Here is a 19,599-nt window from a genome sequence, read left to right as displayed (position 1 = left end):
GGAGAAGAGGTGAAATGGAATCTTGCTCTTCAAGGGCATTTTCGTAATTTCACATTATTAGGCCAAAATTCAGAAAATTGATCTCTATTTTTAGGAAACTAATCGGAATAGAAAAGTTTAATTAAAACCAAGTTTTAAAATAATTATTTATAAAAATATCGTTAACGAAAAATAAATTTAGTTTTCGAATAAGAACGTTCCGAAATTATTAAAAATCCGAAATAAATCACGGAATAATTTAGATTTTTAAAAAGTAGCTTAAGCTCATAAAATTTGAAATTTAATCATAGAATCTAAAAATTAATAAATCGTGTAATAATATTAAAAATTCAAGCGAAATAAAACTTCGTTAATTAACTAAAAAAAATAAAGTTCGAATTTTAGGATTTAAAACGATTTTAAGCTAAAATAATAATAATAATTAAGCATATTAATCGAGTTTTAAAAAATTCGGGGTATTACAGCACTAGATTGTCATGGTGCGCACATGTGTATTGTAAACTATATTCTATCTTTCTATCGATGTAACCACATATTAAATCGTACCTGGACGCGAATGCGACTAAGTACATGTCCAGTGTATTTTTAGGATGCTTTCTATTTATGGAAGTTACTATATGTCCGTAAATTTGTAAATTTTATTAATGTATTTTAGCGTATAGTTATTTATATTTAAATAAAATTTATGAATTCTATATATATATATATATATATATATATATATATGTATATATATGTATATATATATATATATATATAAATATATATAATGTATATTTAATTTTATTTAAATATATCTTAAGTATTTTAATGACTTATGCAAATCAAATAATTATTAGAATCATACTTTGAAAAGGATTTGAAAAATAGAAATACTTTTGAATTTGGAAACACTCTCAATTGGAAAAATAATTCTAATCCTAGCCCAGTTATATTTCCTAAGCCCATAAAATAAATAAGTCCCAATAAACCCCCTAACCCCAAACTTACCCACACAATTATTTATCTTTCCCCCCTCACTCAAACTCACGGTACTCTCTCTTATTTTCCTCTCGTCATCTTCCACGTACAACTCCCTCCTTCCTCTCTTCTTTCTTCTCTCGCACGCCACCACCACAGTTCCGGCGCCGCCCCTGCGCCACCACCTAGCGCTGCGTTGTGCCGTCGACCGCCTGCAGCTGGTCGCCGTCCCTGCCCTTCCGGCCAACGCCTCTCTTTCTCTCCCCTTTGGTTATTTCTTAATCCTTAAACTATTTAATGTTCTAATTATGCTACCAATTTAATTTATGTTTTTTTGAGTTAAATTTATAGTTTTTTATGATTTAATTACAAATTTCAGAGTATATGTTTTGCATAATAAAGTTATTCATTTTCAGATTCTATAATTTTGTTTAAATAAGGGTTTTAATTATCAAAGCATTAATTTTTAGGGTTTTAATAGTTATAAAATCATAGTAGGATCATTATAAATTATGAAAGTTATTGTTTTATGATTTTAAGCATGTGAATTAGAGGTTTTAAATTATTTTATATTGCTGGAAATTTTAAAGGGGATGTTTTATGGAGTTAATGATGATTTGTGGTCATTAGAGTAGTAAGTACTGCTAGGAGGTTAAGTAATTAAGTTTTAATATTGGAGAATGTTCCAAATATGTCTAGGCTGAGTTTGAAGTACTCTAATATTGATGTAAATTCAAGTAGGTTTGATATGAACTTATATTGGTTGTTTTTAGGTGGAGAGTTCTCTGTAGGCGACTTTTGAGATTGTTAAAGTGGTCTCTCAATTTGTTTACACAAGGTGCGTACATACATATGTCTTGATGGATGTGGTACTATGAATGGAAACCATGTTGAATTTATGTATGACTTGGTTATGTTGGAATTTGCATGTTTGACGATGTTGTACAAACATGTTGAGCATGAGAATTATATTATGTTGGCATGATTGATTAATGCAAGAAGCATGTTGGTTGGGAACTTTATATTATTTATATATTGGCATGGATCGTGATTGATTGTTGTTTCCTTTTTAGTATTTCACTGCTTTATGAGGACCGTGGACCTTGTTTAGTAAGTTGATATTTTATACATATGAAAGGTAGTTGATCATTGGTAAAGGAAAGATTGAATAAATTGGAATTAAATCTAGATTGAAAGTTGTGTGATCATTTATTTAATTCCAAAATAAAAAGAAGTTGTGATAATTTGTTGATTACACTATTTATGTTGTTGGTGAATCATAACCATAATAATTGGTAAATCATGTAAATTGAAACCGGATATTAATACCTTTAGACTATGCACGTCTGAAGTGATGGACAATTAGGAGTTGGAGTTCATGGTGGTAGCCCATGACTTTTTCTGGGATCGGATTGATCACCGTGTTCTATTTTAATTAAAAGGTTCCTTGATATCGTAGGTCATAGGAATACTTAGTCGCGCCTGTATTCTGTCTTACAAAAGGAAGACTATTTCAGTTAGACAACTCAGTCCATTGACTAATCCATTTAAATGAATTGTTATTCAAAGTTAGTCTAGTAAAAGTTATATGTGAGTCTTTATGTTGTTACTTATTATTGTTTATTCTTTATTAGTATCATGTTAGGATGGTTAATTATTTAGTATGTAGTACTCAGATTTGCTGATTACGTGCTTTTATTTGTGTATGTTGATCATGGCTATGCCCTTGTTGATTATGTGATGACCCATTTTGGTGAGCAGTCTCTAGGGATCAATAAGCGTTGTCCATTTATAAGTTTGAAGATGATGCATCATTGGGTTCGGGAATGGAGAGCTTGTGTAGTTTATTTAGGGGGGGTTTGGTTCGTGGTCTTTATCAAAGGGAAAGGGAATCAACTACCTTGATTCCCTTTTAAGTTGTTTGTTAGGCCAAATCAATCATTCCCTTTACCCCTATGATTCCCCACACCCCCCAAGGAATCATCCTTACCCCCAAAGTCCTCTTCACCCAACTACCTTAACTACCACTTTAACCACCTTTGACTATTCATGGCACCACAACATTCGTCAACCACCGGCCCGCTAACACCACTCCGACCACATTCCCGGCTAGCACCACTCCGACAACCACCCAGCCACCTCAAACACTACACAACCACCACCAAAAACCTACTCTAATTCCCTCAAAACCACCCAACCTCCACCAGACACTCACCTACCACCACGAATTCACCCCTTTTATCACCGAAAATCTAGCATATCACCACGAAACTACCAACCCACCAACGAATGCCACCAAGCCACCACCAAAAACCACTTCAACCACCCGTATTAAACTCTAACCTCCCCCCAAAACAACTCCACTCTCTCCAAAAATAACTTCAACCACTTAAAAATCATGTCTCCTACCCTAAAAACAACATCAATTGCAAATAAAAACCTACAAAGTCACTAGATCTAAGAGATGGAGATAAAGGAGAAGAGAGAGAAAAACAAAGGAAAGAGATAACGTGGAGGCGCAACGGCGGGGAAGGGGATCGGAGCAACAACGACGGAGAAGCGAGGAGGAGGGACGACGTTCCTGCGGACGAGGGGGGGGGGGGTAGTGGGGGTTTTAGATTGAAGGAGGAGTGGTGGTTGTAGATCAAAGGGAAGAGGGGTGTCTGTGGATGATGGGCATTCCTTTTATCTTTTGTAAACCAAACAAGTTGGGAAAGGAAAGGGTTGTGCTTTCTATTCTATTCCATACCATTTTATGATTCCATTCCCTTTACCCCGTGTGAACCAAACGGCCCCTTACTATATTAAGTTGACTTTGGTTTTGATTTATTTAAGTTGACCTTGGTTTGTTTTAAGTTGACATTGGTTTGTTAAGTTGACTTTGGATTTTATTGGTTGGTTCTGGAGTTGAATTATGATTGACTATTTTATCTATAAAATTATTATTATGTTTTCCGCTGCAAAATTCTGAATAAGCCGGGACGTTTTCACATGGCCGATAATGCCTTGATAATTCTCTATGTTTTATATTAAAAGGGTACTTTAGAAAAGAGAGAATTGTTGGGGTGTTACACTACATTTAACAAGTTCTACTCCAGATGGTCTCTGCAGTCAGCCGAGGGTCGTTTTTCAGCTAATCAGAGTGCATTGTTGACAAATGGGTTATAGTTTCATCATTGAACTTATCGCTTCTAGCCGGAAACCAAATGTAGGCGTCTGCACACTTCCATTCAGTTTAGTTCATTTCAGTTCAGTTCATTTCAGCTCCATTCAAATAAGTTCAGTTCAGTTCAGCCAAACAAAACTCAAAAGAACAGGGCCTAATGGGTTCCTTCAAAACAAATTTACAAAGAATTTACCAAACCGTAGTCTTGAAAACTAAAAACAACATATTCCTTATTTGAGTTGATACTCTTTTTTTTTAAAACAAAAAAAGGCTTAGAAGAACAGGTTCTAATGGAGCTCCGCCTAGTCAATCTCCATGATTGGCGAGCAAAACATATCAAAGGGTATTTTCATAAATAAATTGTCAAAATATACAATCTACATATTTAAATATACAATCTCTTTTTATATTAAAATTATTTTCTTTTATTTTTATTTTTAAAATGATCAAACGGACTGTACATTGCAATTTTTTAATTGTATAATTATTTCCTATAATTACAAAAATACCACTTAATATACCAATGAAGAGGATTGTTTTGAAATTTGTCGGTTCTAATGGATTCCTTCAAAACAAATTTACAAAGAAAGTACCAAACTGTAATCTTGAAAACTAAAAACATCATATTCGGGTTGGTATTCTTTCTTTTTCCAACCCTTTATCCACACTTTCACATTCCGCGCCATAGAACTTCCCTATCCTCCTCAGTTTACTCTCTCTATCTCTTTCACTCACTCTTAACAGCCATGAATGGCCTAATGGCGAACTTCAATATTCGGGTCTCCGCACCTTCAAATCACTTCCTTTCTACGCAGGATTCCGCTCACCGGCGGCGAACACCTAATTATCTTCTATGGCCGACTCCGAAGCTTCGCCGTAGCTCCGGCATTGTTTGCATGGCTGTATGACACTTCTTTCCGTTTTCTCCACTTTTCCTCAATTTAATTAATTTGCAGTTTTCGGAGATATTTCTGAAATTTAACTGTGTTTCTTTTCCGGCTGTGTTTTGCAGGAACCTTATCTGATTGCTAAACTTGAATCCGCTGAGAAAACGTGGAAAGAATTGTCTGTAAGTATTCCGTAGTTAATCATCGATTAGTTTGAGCCAGTTTGTTGTCTTGTTGATTTGAAATGTTGGAAATTATTGGTGGAATTTGGCTGTGGATAAGTGTGCTGAATAATACTAAAAAAGGTTTTGGTGTTTAGAAGTACTCCAGTTATTTCCAAAACTAATAAGTAGTTTCTGACAAACAATTCGAAGGTCTAAAGATAATTGGGGATGAAAAACATGCTTATCATTCTAAGATAACATTTTCCACTAATGTTGAGAGTTTCCATGTTCCTTAATGAGGTGAATAAGAAGATATATGCTCTTGAAAGAGAGTTTCACTTTGCTATGACCGGAAAGTGGGCGTTTATTGTGCAAAGGATAATTAGACATTTTGGTAATGCAATAGAACCTCAAAACTTAGGAATTTGAAAAAAAATGGGTGCACAATGAAATTCAGGAGCTCTTTCTAGACATAAAAGGATTTGTTCATATCCCATATATGTATGTGCCCATGTTAGGTGTCCCGCAATTTAGAATTATGGAGAAAATAACTACTTCATATACCAAGGGAGTTTGTCCTTTCATTGTTTGTTGGTTTTGAATGGTATCTTGGGCTTTTAAGTGGTTTTTCTATCTCTTATTTCGAAAATGATAAAGGTTGCAACATGCGACCTTTAAGCCGTGTCACAATGATGACATGGCATGCTTATGTGTCATGATTTAAATTGGAAATTAAAATATTTAACTTATATAATCTATTATATACCTTTCAAAAAAAGGTAGGAAAATCTTAATATTCTAATTTGTTTCCTTCTTTAAATTGATTACCTTATTTATATAATTTTATAGTAAAAATATTGAATTGATAGTAAAAATATTCTGATGACGCATAGCCTACGTGGCGCCTATGTGTACCAATTAAACTGCGACACGTAAGATTGCGACAACTAAATGTTGTCGCAACTTGCGACCTTTATCATCACCCCTCTTATTTTATGGGTGAAACCCATAAATTTTCACTTCAGAATTTCCTCGAACAAGTAACATGGTATTAAAGCCAAGACTTGTGTTTTTGTTTACAACAAAATCTAGACCATTAACCATTAGTAGAAGGATTTGTCTCCTACAGGATATCCCTCTCCCCGGTGAAGATTGTTGTTTACCTTCATGTTTGCTCAAGTTTATAGTATATGGGACTCTGAACTGAAGGGGTTGTTGTGCTCCATATATGCATGTGTTAATGTTTGTCGTTTCATATTAGTGACAAAGAGAGACATACCACCTTATACACTTTGGAATTTTCTCCTTCTATTGCTATTTGGTTTTGGGATGAAACCTTATTCGAGCTTGTAAGTAGTCGAATAAGGTCGTGTTTTGGGATGTTAGTTTGAGTCATCCGACTCATCCCTTGTGTACCTTAGTGACTCTATTGCTATTGGGGTGTGAGGTGGAAGCATTTGTTTGGATTTTGTATGTGTACATGGCATTTACATGGTTTTGGACAAATGTATGGATGTGCATTGGATGGAAGAGATATGCAGTGTTTCCAATAATTTCTGTCAAGCACCGTGCGCCCAGCCTTTGTCTTGCTTGTTTTTCTTTATGGTTAGGTTGTCATTTTAGAGATTAATCAGATATGGTTAGGTTAGTTCATATAAGAGTTGTTTTGCATAAAAATGTATCTTATCACATGCCAATGAGACATCCCCAATTGTATTCTGCTTCGGTCTAGCTAGGGTTTAGTTAGTTTTTATGTTATCCTAGATTTTCGTAGGAAAAATGTGAGCGCATATTCAAGGAACGTTAGCACTTCATGATTTCAGAATTAGATTTCATTTAATGCTTAAAATTTTATTGATTTTAGGCGCTTCTATTCCTCAAATTTGTAAATTTTTTATAGAGATTTTTGATGGTAGAAATATATTTCAGAAGATTCCTTTTCAAAGGACTTTACATGGTTCTGTTAATTTAAGAGTTTATCCAATTGTTTAGTGAGTGAAGCTAAACAATTAACTGTTAGGAAACTTTAAATTAATAATTTGAACAAGCCCAACCATATTCAGGAGTGAGTGGGGATTTCAAATTTGGTTGTTTATTCTTCTTTTAATCATGCGTCAAGAATCCAGAAGGGTGAGTTCCATCACTTAGGGTCTGTTTGTTTCAACTTATTTTAACTGACTTATTTCAGAAAAAATAAATTAAGATATTTTCAGACGAAATAAGTTCATATAAAGTTCAGCAAAAATAAGTACTTTTCTGTGAAGATAAGTTTTTTTTCCAGACAATTTAACACACAAAAAGTGTTCTCGGCAATAAATTAGGAAAAATAAGTTTGGATATGTTAATTTAAGTCAAAATCAGGTGAACCAAACAAAGCATTAGTGCTTGATGAATCAATTTAGAATATGTAATACTATGTATGCGCTCATACATGTGTGCTTATTTTAAGACATTTTTCATGTCTTGACTTTTGAGACATAGTGATTATACCTTCTTTTTTCTGTGAAAGTGTAAAAAACTTATTGATTTTTGTTGTTGTCTTGACACCGTAATTACAAATTTACAACGTGCGAAAACCGAACAAGTTAAAATTGATTGAAAGAAGGAGTGATGCAGGGTTTAGCATGGTGTATCCTATTAGTTTGCTTAATGCTATTAAGTTGTAAATCTCTCGTTGTGATGAAATTTCTATTTTGGTGATAGGTCAAGCTTGGTGATCCAGATGTTGTCTCAAATCCGAGTGAATACCAAAAACTGGCACAGTCTGTGTCAGAGCTTAATGAGGTATTCCTGATTCGTAATGCTGCCCTTCCTAATTCTGGCATGTGATATAATAGGTTGTTGACTTCTCTTTTTTGAATTGAATGATTTATTAGGTGGTCTCAACTTATAGAAGATTTAAGGAGTGTGAGAAGCAATTAGAAGAAGCAAAAAGTTGATTCTTTTCCTTTCTCTTGTATAATACTTTCTGTCAGATACCTTGAAAAAGTTTATTTTCTTATGGACTTGTCCTTGCATTGAGTACAATGCTAAAAGGTCTATAATTTTTTTTTCTGCCAGCATTAGCAAAAGAGGAAGGCATGGATGAGGATATGGAGCAGATGATTGCAAGTGAAGTTGAAACTTTGACCAACAATCTTAAAGGGCTTGAGGAGAGTATAAAGGTAAATCTTTCTTCCCTAGCCCCATCTCTTCCACGACGTGTCTACTTCTATTTTCCTTAATTTATTTAGAAGACACACACACATTTGGTTTCACTGGGAACCTTAATTTAATTCCAATATGGACAGATGCTGCTTCTTCCTGCTGATCCTCTTGATGCTCGGAATATATTGCTTGAAGGTAAAAAATGATCTATTTCCAGTTACTACCCTAAAATGTTTTTGTACAGTAGTCCCTGCTGTCCAGAGGAGATACTGGACTTTGGGAAAGGGCAAGTGGAAGAACTTTTTGACGAGATAACCATTAGTCATTGACGAGATACCTTCCTTCATTTGTCAAAAAATCTTGTGTCAGCTTTCACTTAAACATGCTCCTTTAATTGAGAATTTGAAATTGTATAGCCCAGTAGATTGAACTTCAAGCTAGGTTATTTTTGTCATGTGCTAGAACTTTAGAAGCTTATAATTTCATGGTGAGGGAATGAACAATGAGATTGAAGTGGCTGTAATACTGTGAAGACAAATGAAACAGGAAGAAAAATGCATTGGACTACTGACGATTTTGTTCAAAATTGTTGAGAGTATGGAAGTATGAAACTGCTTCATAGATTTAGTACATGCTTATGCTTGGAGAAGGAAATTTGTACTTTGAATTCTAAAAGTCAGTAGGTTGACCATTTTATGCGTTTCGCAATCTCAGTTATTGTTTAAATGGTTGTTCAAAAAGAGATATTCCATTTGAGTATTCACCTGTTCTGACTTTTGATCAATTCCATATTTCCCATATGGTCAAAAAATTGAAATTCCCATGGTAACCTCTGATTTTAGCCTAGGTTTAGCCTATGCCATTCTGCTAGATTTCCATTAATTGTTCATGTGGCATTTACTTTTCTGTTTTGATGTAAGATAAAATGAAACTTGGATCTTTTGTTATTGCTTTGAAAAAAAAGAGAAAGAAAATCACCGATCAGAAAAGGAAAAAGCCAAAGAAAATCTTGAACCACTCCAACCTTGCGCATCAACTTTGTATTAATTTTTTGATTGCTATCTCCATCTTCAAGCCAATTAATCATCCTAGAAACAAGCTGCTTTCTTTTAAAATCCAATTTCCCTTTTCTTTTTTCTCAATTTTGTGTTGCCGTGTTGCGTGAGAACTGTGCTGGTAGCTATTGATGTCCGCTAAGCAATTAAAGCGGATGACGGTAGTTTTTCATCCCTTCCACTCCAGCACAGTATCACTGCTTTCCGTTCTTTTCTTTCTCTTTTGTTTTTCCCTTAATTTGAGAAATAGTGACCATATTCTGATAAAAAATTTAAAGAATTTTAGGCTTCTTCTATTATCTCAGGAGTCAGGACTGAGAGTATTGGGTGGAAAGAAAATAGGGAGTTGATGTTTGCTGCTGCTACTGCTGTGCTTCTGATCATCTCTCTTTCTTTTTCCATGCTCTTTCAGTCATAAATTTTGCTATTCATTTTACTATTCTTGTACCATAAATTCAGGGGGGTGGAGGAATTACTATCCTTTTTCCTGAAATTTCCCCCTCAATCTCTTGGCCCCTTCGTACCTTTGTTTCTTCATGGTTCCTCTAACCTCTTACCCTCTGTTCTGATAAGGGTGAAATCGGTGAATTAATGGAGCATACTATATATTGTTATAGCTTGAATTAGAATTCGACAAAGATGCTGCCTTTTGAAGGGGTGATTGTCCCTTTACGCCACTCAATTAACAGATTTTTTTGGAGAAATCCATTAATTGTGTCCAAGCATTAGCTGATAATGGACTTTGTGAATATGTAACCACTCTACATTTGGATTTGAGAACATATGACGCTCAGCAAAGGATTACAATGGATTGATGGTCGCTACCTAGTTGGTTGTTGTGCATCTGGTAGTGTGGTGCGAAAAGGGGCGGGGAAATGAGTCAGAGTTCCAAATACTACATTCTTCTATTTGTTTGTGTTAAGTTCTTATAAATACAAAACAACGAAGGTTTAAGTTTGTCAAACCTAAGTTTCTTATGGAATTGAATTGTGTGGTCAACTGGTCAACATTGTACTCCCTCCGCTACTTTTTATTGCCCCATAGCAAATATTCACTTTATTAAGTATTGGGTGTATATTGAGCATATGGGTTGGTAAAGTGGCCCATGAGAAGAGAGATAGAGAGAGAGCAAGTGGGAAATTTTCCATTTAAGGTACAGAGCAATCTCAGAGGGACACCCCAAAGAGGAAAATGGGGAAAACAAAAAGGGACGGACTGAGTATGTATTGTATACCTTGGGGTTGCCATGTGAATTTAGTTATTTTGGCTGTCATATAGAGTTGATTGAAATAAGGACTTACCATTTATAATTCCCATATAAAATTAACATCCTATCTTTATTCATAATGACACTATTACGTGTTTCCTCAAAAAAATAAAATAAAATACTGAGACTGTAATGTGTCGTGTTTTTGCAGTTAGGGCTGGTACAGGAGGCGACGAGGCAGGAATCTGGGTTGGTGATCTTGTAGGTACATATCTCTTTTCCTGCTTTTTGAATCATCACATGTTACAAAACACGATATTGAGCACCTAATGATAGAGATTATGTTTGTCTTAGAATAAAAACCATCATTTCTTTTTCGGCAAATACATATTTTGTTACCAAAGAAAGGTTACAACATCAACCCCCCAAACCACAAAGCAACAAAGCTAGAAGCTAATGGAAATCTACAAATCTAGTTGCTCAAAGCATCGGAGTTTAAAGTGAACCATCTTCTAGGAAGGGTGAGCAGATTAACCTTTCATATGCAGCAACTAAATTTATACATTTAGCAACTGTTTCATCTCCTCAGAACTCCTGCAAGCTACTTTAAAAATAATAGACCGAAACAAATTACTACTGTCAGCTAGGCGAGACCTGATGATTTCTTTTCAGCCATATATTATAAATGGCTTCAACAGCTTCTGATCTGGATTCTTACTTCTGCAACGTTTAGCAGCCCACTGAATGTCTGCGTGGAGCGATTTCCCTAGAACAGCTTAGCAGTTGTAGGAATACTCCAAATAGAAGCAGAATAAAAAGCACACACAAAACAGACGAGGAACAGTCTCATTGACTTAATCACATAGGACACATTTACCATCAGTCATCATGTTCCACTTCCTTGATCTGTCTTTAGTAGTAAGCCTATTGAGAATAGCAAGCCATGCAATTAATATGCTCCTTGGACTAGCCAAATCGTTGCAAATTAATCATTTTTAGCTCACCTGAGTAGTATCAACTCCTAGATGCTTGTACAGAACAACAATTTTGAATTTGTCACGTTTAACAAACTCTTTAGAAACCTGATGAAGGCTCCAAAGCACTCCTCCCCTCCATAACCTTCCTTAGAGTCCAAGAGATGCCTTTGGGGACAGCCATCTCCCACATTATTTCTTAATATGACAGGCATGTAGCCATGTAACCCACATTTTATCTTGCTTCATTGAAACAGCCCAGAAGTGTTTAGAGAAATAGCTGCTCTATTCTTCAGTTCCATATTCTTCAAATCTCAGCCACTAGCACTCTTAGGTAAGGACATAAAATCCCAATAAACAGCGGCCTTCTTAGGAGCATCCGAGTCTCCATTCCAGAGAAAAAACTCTGCAAATTCTCTGAACTTCTCGAAGTACCTCTTTAGATTTTTTTTGTTTTTGTTTGTACAATCATCTTTTTTTTAAAATAATTGACATGCTATGCTAGGCACATGTTGCCATCAAATTGCATACATAACATACCGATAAGTTAGTCAACTTTAAGAAGGTTAAGCTTTTCTCGACCATGAATACTTAATGATTTGACTTGGTGGGCGAGTGGCGCGAAGGTGGGATTGTGGGAATGGGACTTTTTTCCCTTTTACATTAGAAATGACTTTTTATTATCATTCAAATGTTTTTCAATTGAAAGGTTATTGCGTTCATTCTGTTATGTGTTTATTCTCTGTTCTACCCAAACAGCAATTTAGGACATACTTTCACGCTGTCTCACTTCCCTTCCTTGGTTTCTGTGGCTACAATAACCAGAAGATCTTCAAGGAACAAGTGAAGTCGATGTCGACAGAAATTTCTCCTGCTCGTTATTATTTCGCATGTATTGCTCGTAATTTGTATTAGTTTTAGACTTTTAGCCAATTTCTTGGATTAAAATCAATAGATCAGAAGTTCAAAAGAATGAAAACTAAAAAAGATAGCGAGTACTATGTATCACATTATAATTATGCTCAACCATTAAATTACCAATGGCTAAACAAGTATTCAAATACTAAAATGATTAAGAATTAAGAATTTTAGATGTTAATGAAGTTTAATTATTCTCCCTTTTTTGTTTTTTATTTTTTATTTTATTCCCTGAAACTAAAATAAAACATAATAACATAAGTTTTACATACAAGTAGAATTCTGCAAAATTTACTTCTACAATTTTTATATTATCATACTCCTCTGTCTATCCAATGAACTATTTTCGTTAACCCTTAAGTAATTGTCTTGTTACCTGAAGTAGACAGTCTACCTCACCCAACCCTTTCAATTCATGTGATGACCTCCCCCCCCCCCCCCCCCCCCCCCCTCTCTCTCTCTCTCTCTCTCTCTCTACCCCATGTGATATGGAGCTCCCACTAACTCTCACTCCAAATCAATTTTTAATTCTTACTTTTACTCTATCTTCCTAAAAAGACTACACTCTGCTACTATTTTCCTTAATATGCATGCCAAAGCCTAATAAGACTACTAATTGAAGATAGAGGGAGTACTACTCATTCTTTTTTATTTTGAATTAATTAAAACCCCTGAGTTTCCCCTGTTTAAATCTGGACTAAAAAAGAAAATCAGATTCGTTGCTGTAAATCAGTTTCTTTTACTATAACGTACTTCTGAAGTCATCCGGTGACCACCCCCCCCCTCCCCCGCCGCCTCAAGCACGCACAATCAACAACTTGCTGTAGTTGTCGTAACTCACTATGGCGTGCGGATATAATGTCTTTTGTTGTTATCTTAGTTAGCATATTTTGTTGTAATCTGTAGGTGCGCATGTATCAAAAGTACAGTGAGCGGAATTCATGGAAGTTTACCCCAATATCAAGTGCAGAGGTATTTTGTTGTTACATGCCAAATTACAATATAGTTTTTGATGCACATTAACAAAGTTTTGATTATCTAAAGGCTGAAAAAGGAGGATTCAAAACGTTTGTGATGGAGATAAAAGGAAAACGTGTGTATAGCAAATTGAAATACGAGTCTGGCGTACACCGGGTTCAACGTGTTCCTCTGACAGAAACTCAGGGCCGTGTGCACACATCTACTGCAACTGTAGCCATAATGCCTGAGGTATACTCTTTATCATCTTACAACTACGAGGGATTTTGTCCTTGTTCCATAATGTTATTTACTGGACAACTGGACAGCTATTCATGACGTGCAAAGTTTGTTAAGCTGGTATGCCTAAAATTGCTTTGTCTGCATATTTTGACCATTGTATTAGGCATGTCATGAAGCATTTTGGCGAGAGCTCTGGCATCTAAAATATGCTATGTCTTTTCTGATGCTCAATACACCATGCTTCAAATGCCTTAGTCTTTTCGTTGAACATTGCTCTTTCAACTTCCATCATCCAAATTGAAAATGTCTTATCTTGTTCAACTACACCCATAATTGTAGATTTAAACATTTTTCATTGACTTGTGTCAGTCATCTCCTGTGTGCAGTGTCATACTTTTTTCAATCATCAAATTTTCTTGCTACTTATCACCTATGAAGCACAGAACTATTACAGTCTCCTTTTGGAGGTGTCCTAAATGTAAACATTTCTAAACGTCAAGAAATGGTAGAAAACGTCCTACTACACCATCTTGGCGGCCGAAAAGATGTTTTGAGCTATCAAAACATCAAAAATAGTCTGTCACTGCCGTGACTAGGTCAGAACTTCTTGTCTAGTGGTAACCATGCTACTGGGTATTGTACCAATTGTCCAACCCATGTACGAGTCTTTAGCAAACATCATTTTCACATGACAAGGTGTCTATGACACAATGTCCACATGTGTGTCTTGGAGAGACCACAAGCATCGTGAGGTTATGCCTTTGAGAGCGCCTTGGAGAGGATGATGTTCACGACTTTGGTTGAGTTCAAATCCACCTTGAAAAAAATATGTTGCACTAAAAGTGTTTGTGATCACACTGTCACATACCTTAAAAGTGTAAAAGCAAGTCCTTGGACATGGTTAAAACCACGGGGACTTTGTGAGCCTTGAGAACCTTTTGGACAATGGTGGGACAATGTTGAAATGAGCCTAGTGCGTAGACACACTTAGCGCTTGTTTGGTTCACATGGATATTAACTTCCGATCGGAGGTTTCATTTCATGGGAAGTTACTTCCCTTGTGAACTTCGTAGGAAATAGCTTGATAATTTTTGTTGACACTTTGGCATTTGTACTTCGTTGGAATTGACATGAGAATTGTGACTTACCAAGGGGAGGGCAGGTCAAGACACTTTACAGGTTCCATTGGAATTTCAACATCCAAAGGAAGTTCAACTGCCCCCATTTCATCCATTTCATGCCAACCAAACAACCTATCATATATGCGCTTCCTAGGAACTCACACTTTCCCATCTATTTGCTTGCAAGTTGCAACCAATCAAGTACTTAGAGATGGCTAGAGAGCAAGTAATGTCAAATGCATGTGCAAGGATTGGTGGTGTGCACCCGTTCAATGACTACAGTTAATGACATGATGGTGGCACCCCGTTGGATTTGATATTGAGGGTTCTCGGGAACTACAAACTGATGGGCATGATTTTCGTTCTCCACTAAGGTTTGGACTTTGGGTTCATGGGTTGGGTAAACATTATTTCCCATACCCCATGTTTGCTCGTGCACATGCAGGGTTGATGATCGCGAAGTTAGTCTAAAGATGTTATAAGCCTTGGACACTGTGGAATATGGAACCGGTTGAGTGGCTACTGCCATGTTTCTTAGAAAATAAGAAACATGGGGCAGAGAGGGTGTAGTAGGAGGTGGTTGCCTCCGTTACCTGAAAAAAAAATGACGATGGTGGGGAATTGTTGAATAAGTGGACGTGAGAGAGGGGAGGGGGGGTTGTTAGTAGGTATCACTTTCAATCTGGGCCTCTGGGGTTCACATTACTCAAATTCGTGGGCTTTGGTGTATAGGCCAGGTTTCTTAAGCTTTTCCATACTTATATATAGCTATAACTAATACAGGGCATGCTTATATCATTGTTGTACACATGCCAATTTCTCGTGAAATCTTTTCCTGCCTAAACTACTTATGATATCATCTTTTTTTTTTTGTGTGTGTCATTCCAAGTTCCAAGATTGAGAAAGTGCTTCATTAGAAAAATAATGAAATTATTACTACATGTTTCCCAAGTATAGAGTAATGACTGACATCTTCCAGAAAAAAATATTATGTCGTGCAATGCACACGAGCCCTTTGTTATATGTTGCTTTTTTTACTTGAGCCTTCCCATTTTAACTTTTTCTTTGGGGTGAGAATTTCTGTTTTCTCGTTTCCTTTTCCTTTTCGATTTGATTTCTGTTTCCTTTTCCATGCGACACAACACATTAGTCAGTCACAGAATTTTAACACTCTTCAGTCTTCTCTCTTGTAAACCATATTTCCTTGAGATTTTAGTCGTGTCTCATTATATTTGTGCGGTGTTCAGGTTGATGAAGTCGAGGTGGTTATTGATCCCAAAGAAATTGAACTTACCACTGCAAGATCTGGAGGTGCTGGAGGTATGGATCTTAAAGTAGAAACAGACACACAGTCAGTAATGTTGTTGCAATTTTAGAAGTGTATTCTTGCTTAATTGCCTAAGCAGAGTTTATGCTCTTAACTCTGAAGTCTATTCTCATGCATTAATTTATTGTTCAGGTCAGAATGTAAACAAGGTTGAAACAGCTGTGGATCTTTTCCACAAACCCACTGGAATCCGTATTTTCTGTACAGAAGAAAGGACACAACTTCGAAACAGAAGTCGTGCATTGCAATTATTGCGAGCAAAGTTGTAAGAGACATAACTACTGATGTTTTCTGTCATGGAAGAATATAGAAGTATTAAATTATACATGCACTGCACCTAGTGTTCAGTTACCTTATTGTTTCTTACCTTTTATTTGTGCGAATGTACTCTAAAACATGAGATGTTTGTGCTGGGATCTTATTGGTAGAAGGTGAAAGATTTTGATTACTTTTTTACAAGTATTGTTAGCAGCAGACTGCCATGTACTTCTGCAGGCTTTGAGTTTTGGGTTTATAGGATCATAGTATTGATAGTTAGGATATGTCGAATTGAATAGAAATGCAAATGTGAATGGACCATGTGATGATCTTAATCATATTAATTATCAGTTTCTTAGTGCTGGCTGTAAAGCCAACTTTTGGTTACCATTGTAAGAAAAGGATAGGAATTATTGGACCATTTTGCTGGTTTGAGTGACTCATTATTTGTCAAGTTACAGAAATCAAGTAGCCAGCCTGTGGCCTGTTGTCTGATGGAAAATGGCTCTGCTTTTAGTACTAACTACCGGTGCAGCAGCTTATTAACATTAGCTTTATCTTACAAATGAATTGACTGCTGCTAAATTTCTGTATAGATTCCTCCCCTCCATACCTTGTGTATGCACGATATGTTACTTGGACTTGTTATTTCACCTTAAGTACCCATTAGATACTCCCATAATCCGTCGTGAGTATGGTGGACATTTCCTTCGATGACTGAGTCTGACACTTGGATAAGTTTTAAGTAACACTGCGGGGAAGGGCAACTGGATATCCTTTGACTTATCTAGAAGACCCCTTTATTACATGTACTCTAGGATGGTGACCGAAGATGCTGAATATCCAGTCCGAATACTTGATAAAAATTGCATAGGAAAGATTTGGTTTTAGAATTTTCTTTGTGTATTGCATGGATAGACCCTGTTTCTCCAACCGATTCCTTTACCTCCTTCATCCATCAACCTTGAGTTTCTACTTTCTGCTTTTTCGTTAGTAAGTTAACATTGTATTTCTTTGCGAATGAAAGGACCATATTCCATACATGATTTTTCCAATGTATCTGAGGATCAGAAGGTCTTGAAAAGGCGAGAATATAACTTTTTCCTGCATATCTTAAAAGGCACTCATGGAAATACAGTAGGAACTGTAATTCTCATTTATGGTAAATTGAAAATCACAGGGACATAGTTGGTCAAATTGATCTGTTAATAGCACCCCAAGTTCCCAAGTATTATTGTTTTGTTCTAGGATCCTACAGATTAACAGAAGTTTGAGTCGGAAAAGCAATTGTTTAAGTAGATTGTTATCATCACCTCAATAAGAGGTTATCCTTGTCTGTGACTGTTTAAAGAATTTCTAGATGTATTCTACTCTTTCATCATAAAGAAGAATATGATTAAGTCGTTACCATCTTACGTTATATGCATTGTTTTCTCAAGGAGCACGCCCATCATCTATGCTTGTGTAGAATTGTTGAAACCCAAGATTTTGACATCACTTAATATTCTGTTCAAGTGTTCTAAGGCATGCTGTCTAACGCCTATTTCTTAGGCTGGTGTGCATACTGACGCAATAATGTTGCAGGTATGAAATCAAGGCGCGTGAGCGGCAAGAAGAGATAAGGAATCAGCGCAAGTTACAGGTTTGATATCTGAATCACTGCCTGGCAAGTTGGAATTTCTTATGCTTGGTTGACATGTGAATGCGAAATTGTATATAGACTACTGGCACTGATACGACATTGTAAAATGTGCTTGAGTTTTATTTGCATAAAGTTAGCATGGATTGAATCCTTTGAATATGACAATCTCTATATGAAACTTACGTGATGTCTTCCAGGTTAATTTAAGTTTACTAAGGATTGGTTTACTGATAGCTAGTCAAGTACACACTTTAGTCACTGACAAATTTAGTAGTCTGGAAAGCTGCTCAAGACCTTAATATTTATCTTAAAATGGAAGGATATTCAGCATATAGGTCATGCATTGTGTTTATTGTCGCCATTATTATCTGTGTTTGCGGTTTGAACTGGGGAACAAACCTGTAACAGTTACCCTAAATGTTGAATCTCCTGAATTGAGTAGATGGTATTCTAGTTAGACGTCATAGATTAACCGGTAACAGTTTACTCACATCATCTTTTCTTTCGGAATGCTCATGTGACTTTGCTGCATGCTAGATTGGCACTGGTGCTCGTGCTGAAAAAATCCGAACGTACAATTACAAGGTATGAATCAAGTTTGATGTTAGCTACCGTATATAGCTCTGTTTTTCTAGGCACATATTAACTTTTCCTTGTCAAGCTTAGCTGAGACACATTGTAAATATTCTTCAATATGAGTATGTTAAAAGATAAGAGAAGAGCTCGAAATATTCCTAGGAGTTGCATTTGGATCTCATTTAACGTTACCGAATCTAAATTTCTTCAGGACAATAGGGTGACAGATCACCGGTTAAAAATGAACTTTGAGCTCACTTCTTTTCTGGATGGCGACATAGAGACAGCTGTCCAGGTAAAGCATCTTCTTGCTGGGAGCTTATTGATTGCAAAAATTTAGAAATCATTTGGAAAAGTGATTGTTAATTTGCATTCTGGTTCTTCTCCTGCAGTCCTGCACAACTATGGAACAAAAAGAGTTATTGGAAGAACTTGCTGCATCAGTAGGTGCAACAGCCAGCTAAAAAGGTCGAGTCCGATGAGCACTTTTGGTGAATCTGCTTGATTATACATGTGATATGTGCTTAACAAAGGTTGAAGCCGCTGTTATAGGATGAAAGATAGTAATTCTGTTGATTAAAACATAATCTCTTGTAAGTTTTGCTTGTTTTATCTTGACCAATCTTTGAATTTACAATAGTCTATGTGCAATTTTACCAATCTCTCCAATTGTAGTGTTAGCTTTAATGCTGCAAGTATTGTTGTCACATCTACTCACTTCTGCCAGCAATTTTACATCATTGTATTGCTTGATCTTCCTAAAATGAAAAAGGGCATAAAAAGTCTGAAAGTACCATTTTTGATAAGATTGATACGAGTATTTCATGTGTTCTTGCTTCATAATGTATACGTAGTACTTTATTATTAAATCAAAGACGGCGTTTAACGCTAATTTTTTTTGACGCTAAAGTGGTAGCCTCGTACAAGAAATTAAATTAAGCAATAAAACACGGCATTGTAACGCCAAGAATGCCTTCGTGGAGAATTTGTAATCTCA

General features: G+C 36.0%; 1 protein-coding gene across 1 annotated transcript; it reads left to right on the top strand.

Annotated features, from left to right (window-relative positions):
• Nucleotides 1-4,748: 4,748 nt before the first annotated feature.
• On the top strand, nucleotides 4,749-19,309 carry LOC110788838 (peptide chain release factor APG3, chloroplastic). The gene is made up of 15 exons (XM_021993474.2): nucleotides 4,749-5,028; nucleotides 5,139-5,195; nucleotides 7,881-7,961; nucleotides 8,054-8,111; nucleotides 8,238-8,341; nucleotides 8,468-8,519; nucleotides 10,798-10,847; nucleotides 13,385-13,450; nucleotides 13,523-13,687; nucleotides 16,047-16,119; nucleotides 16,259-16,391; nucleotides 17,969-18,026; nucleotides 18,564-18,611; nucleotides 18,814-18,897; nucleotides 18,995-19,309. The coding sequence occupies exons 1-15, from the start codon at nucleotides 4,873-4,875 to the stop codon at nucleotides 19,064-19,066; spliced, it is 1,257 nt and encodes a 418-aa protein (XP_021849166.1). The 5' UTR covers nucleotides 4,749-4,872; the 3' UTR covers nucleotides 19,067-19,309.
• Nucleotides 19,310-19,599: the final 290 nt, after the last annotated feature.

This window comes from Spinacia oleracea, chromosome 6, assembly GCF_020520425.1.
Source record: "Spinacia oleracea cultivar Varoflay chromosome 6, BTI_SOV_V1, whole genome shotgun sequence".
NCBI lineage: Eukaryota > Viridiplantae > Streptophyta > Magnoliopsida > Caryophyllales > Amaranthaceae > Spinacia > Spinacia oleracea.
Note: the sequence above shows the minus strand (reverse complement) of the source record. Positions and strands in the feature narration are given on the sequence as shown.

What these genes read in the sequence shown, in the direction of transcription:
- LOC110788838 (XM_021993474.2), top strand. Translation starts at nt 4,873, where the DNA reads ATGAATGGCCTAATGGCGAACTTCAATATTCGGGTCTCCGCACCTTCA. An exon ending in GAATCTGGGTTGGTGATCTT is followed by an intron (nt 10,848 to 13,384) that starts GTAGGTACATAT and finishes TGTAATCTGTAG; the next exon opens with GTGCGCATGTATCAAAAGTA. An exon ending in TCCGAACGTACAATTACAAG is followed by an intron (nt 18,612 to 18,813) that starts GTATGAATCAAG and finishes AAATTTCTTCAG; the next exon opens with GACAATAGGGTGACAGATCA.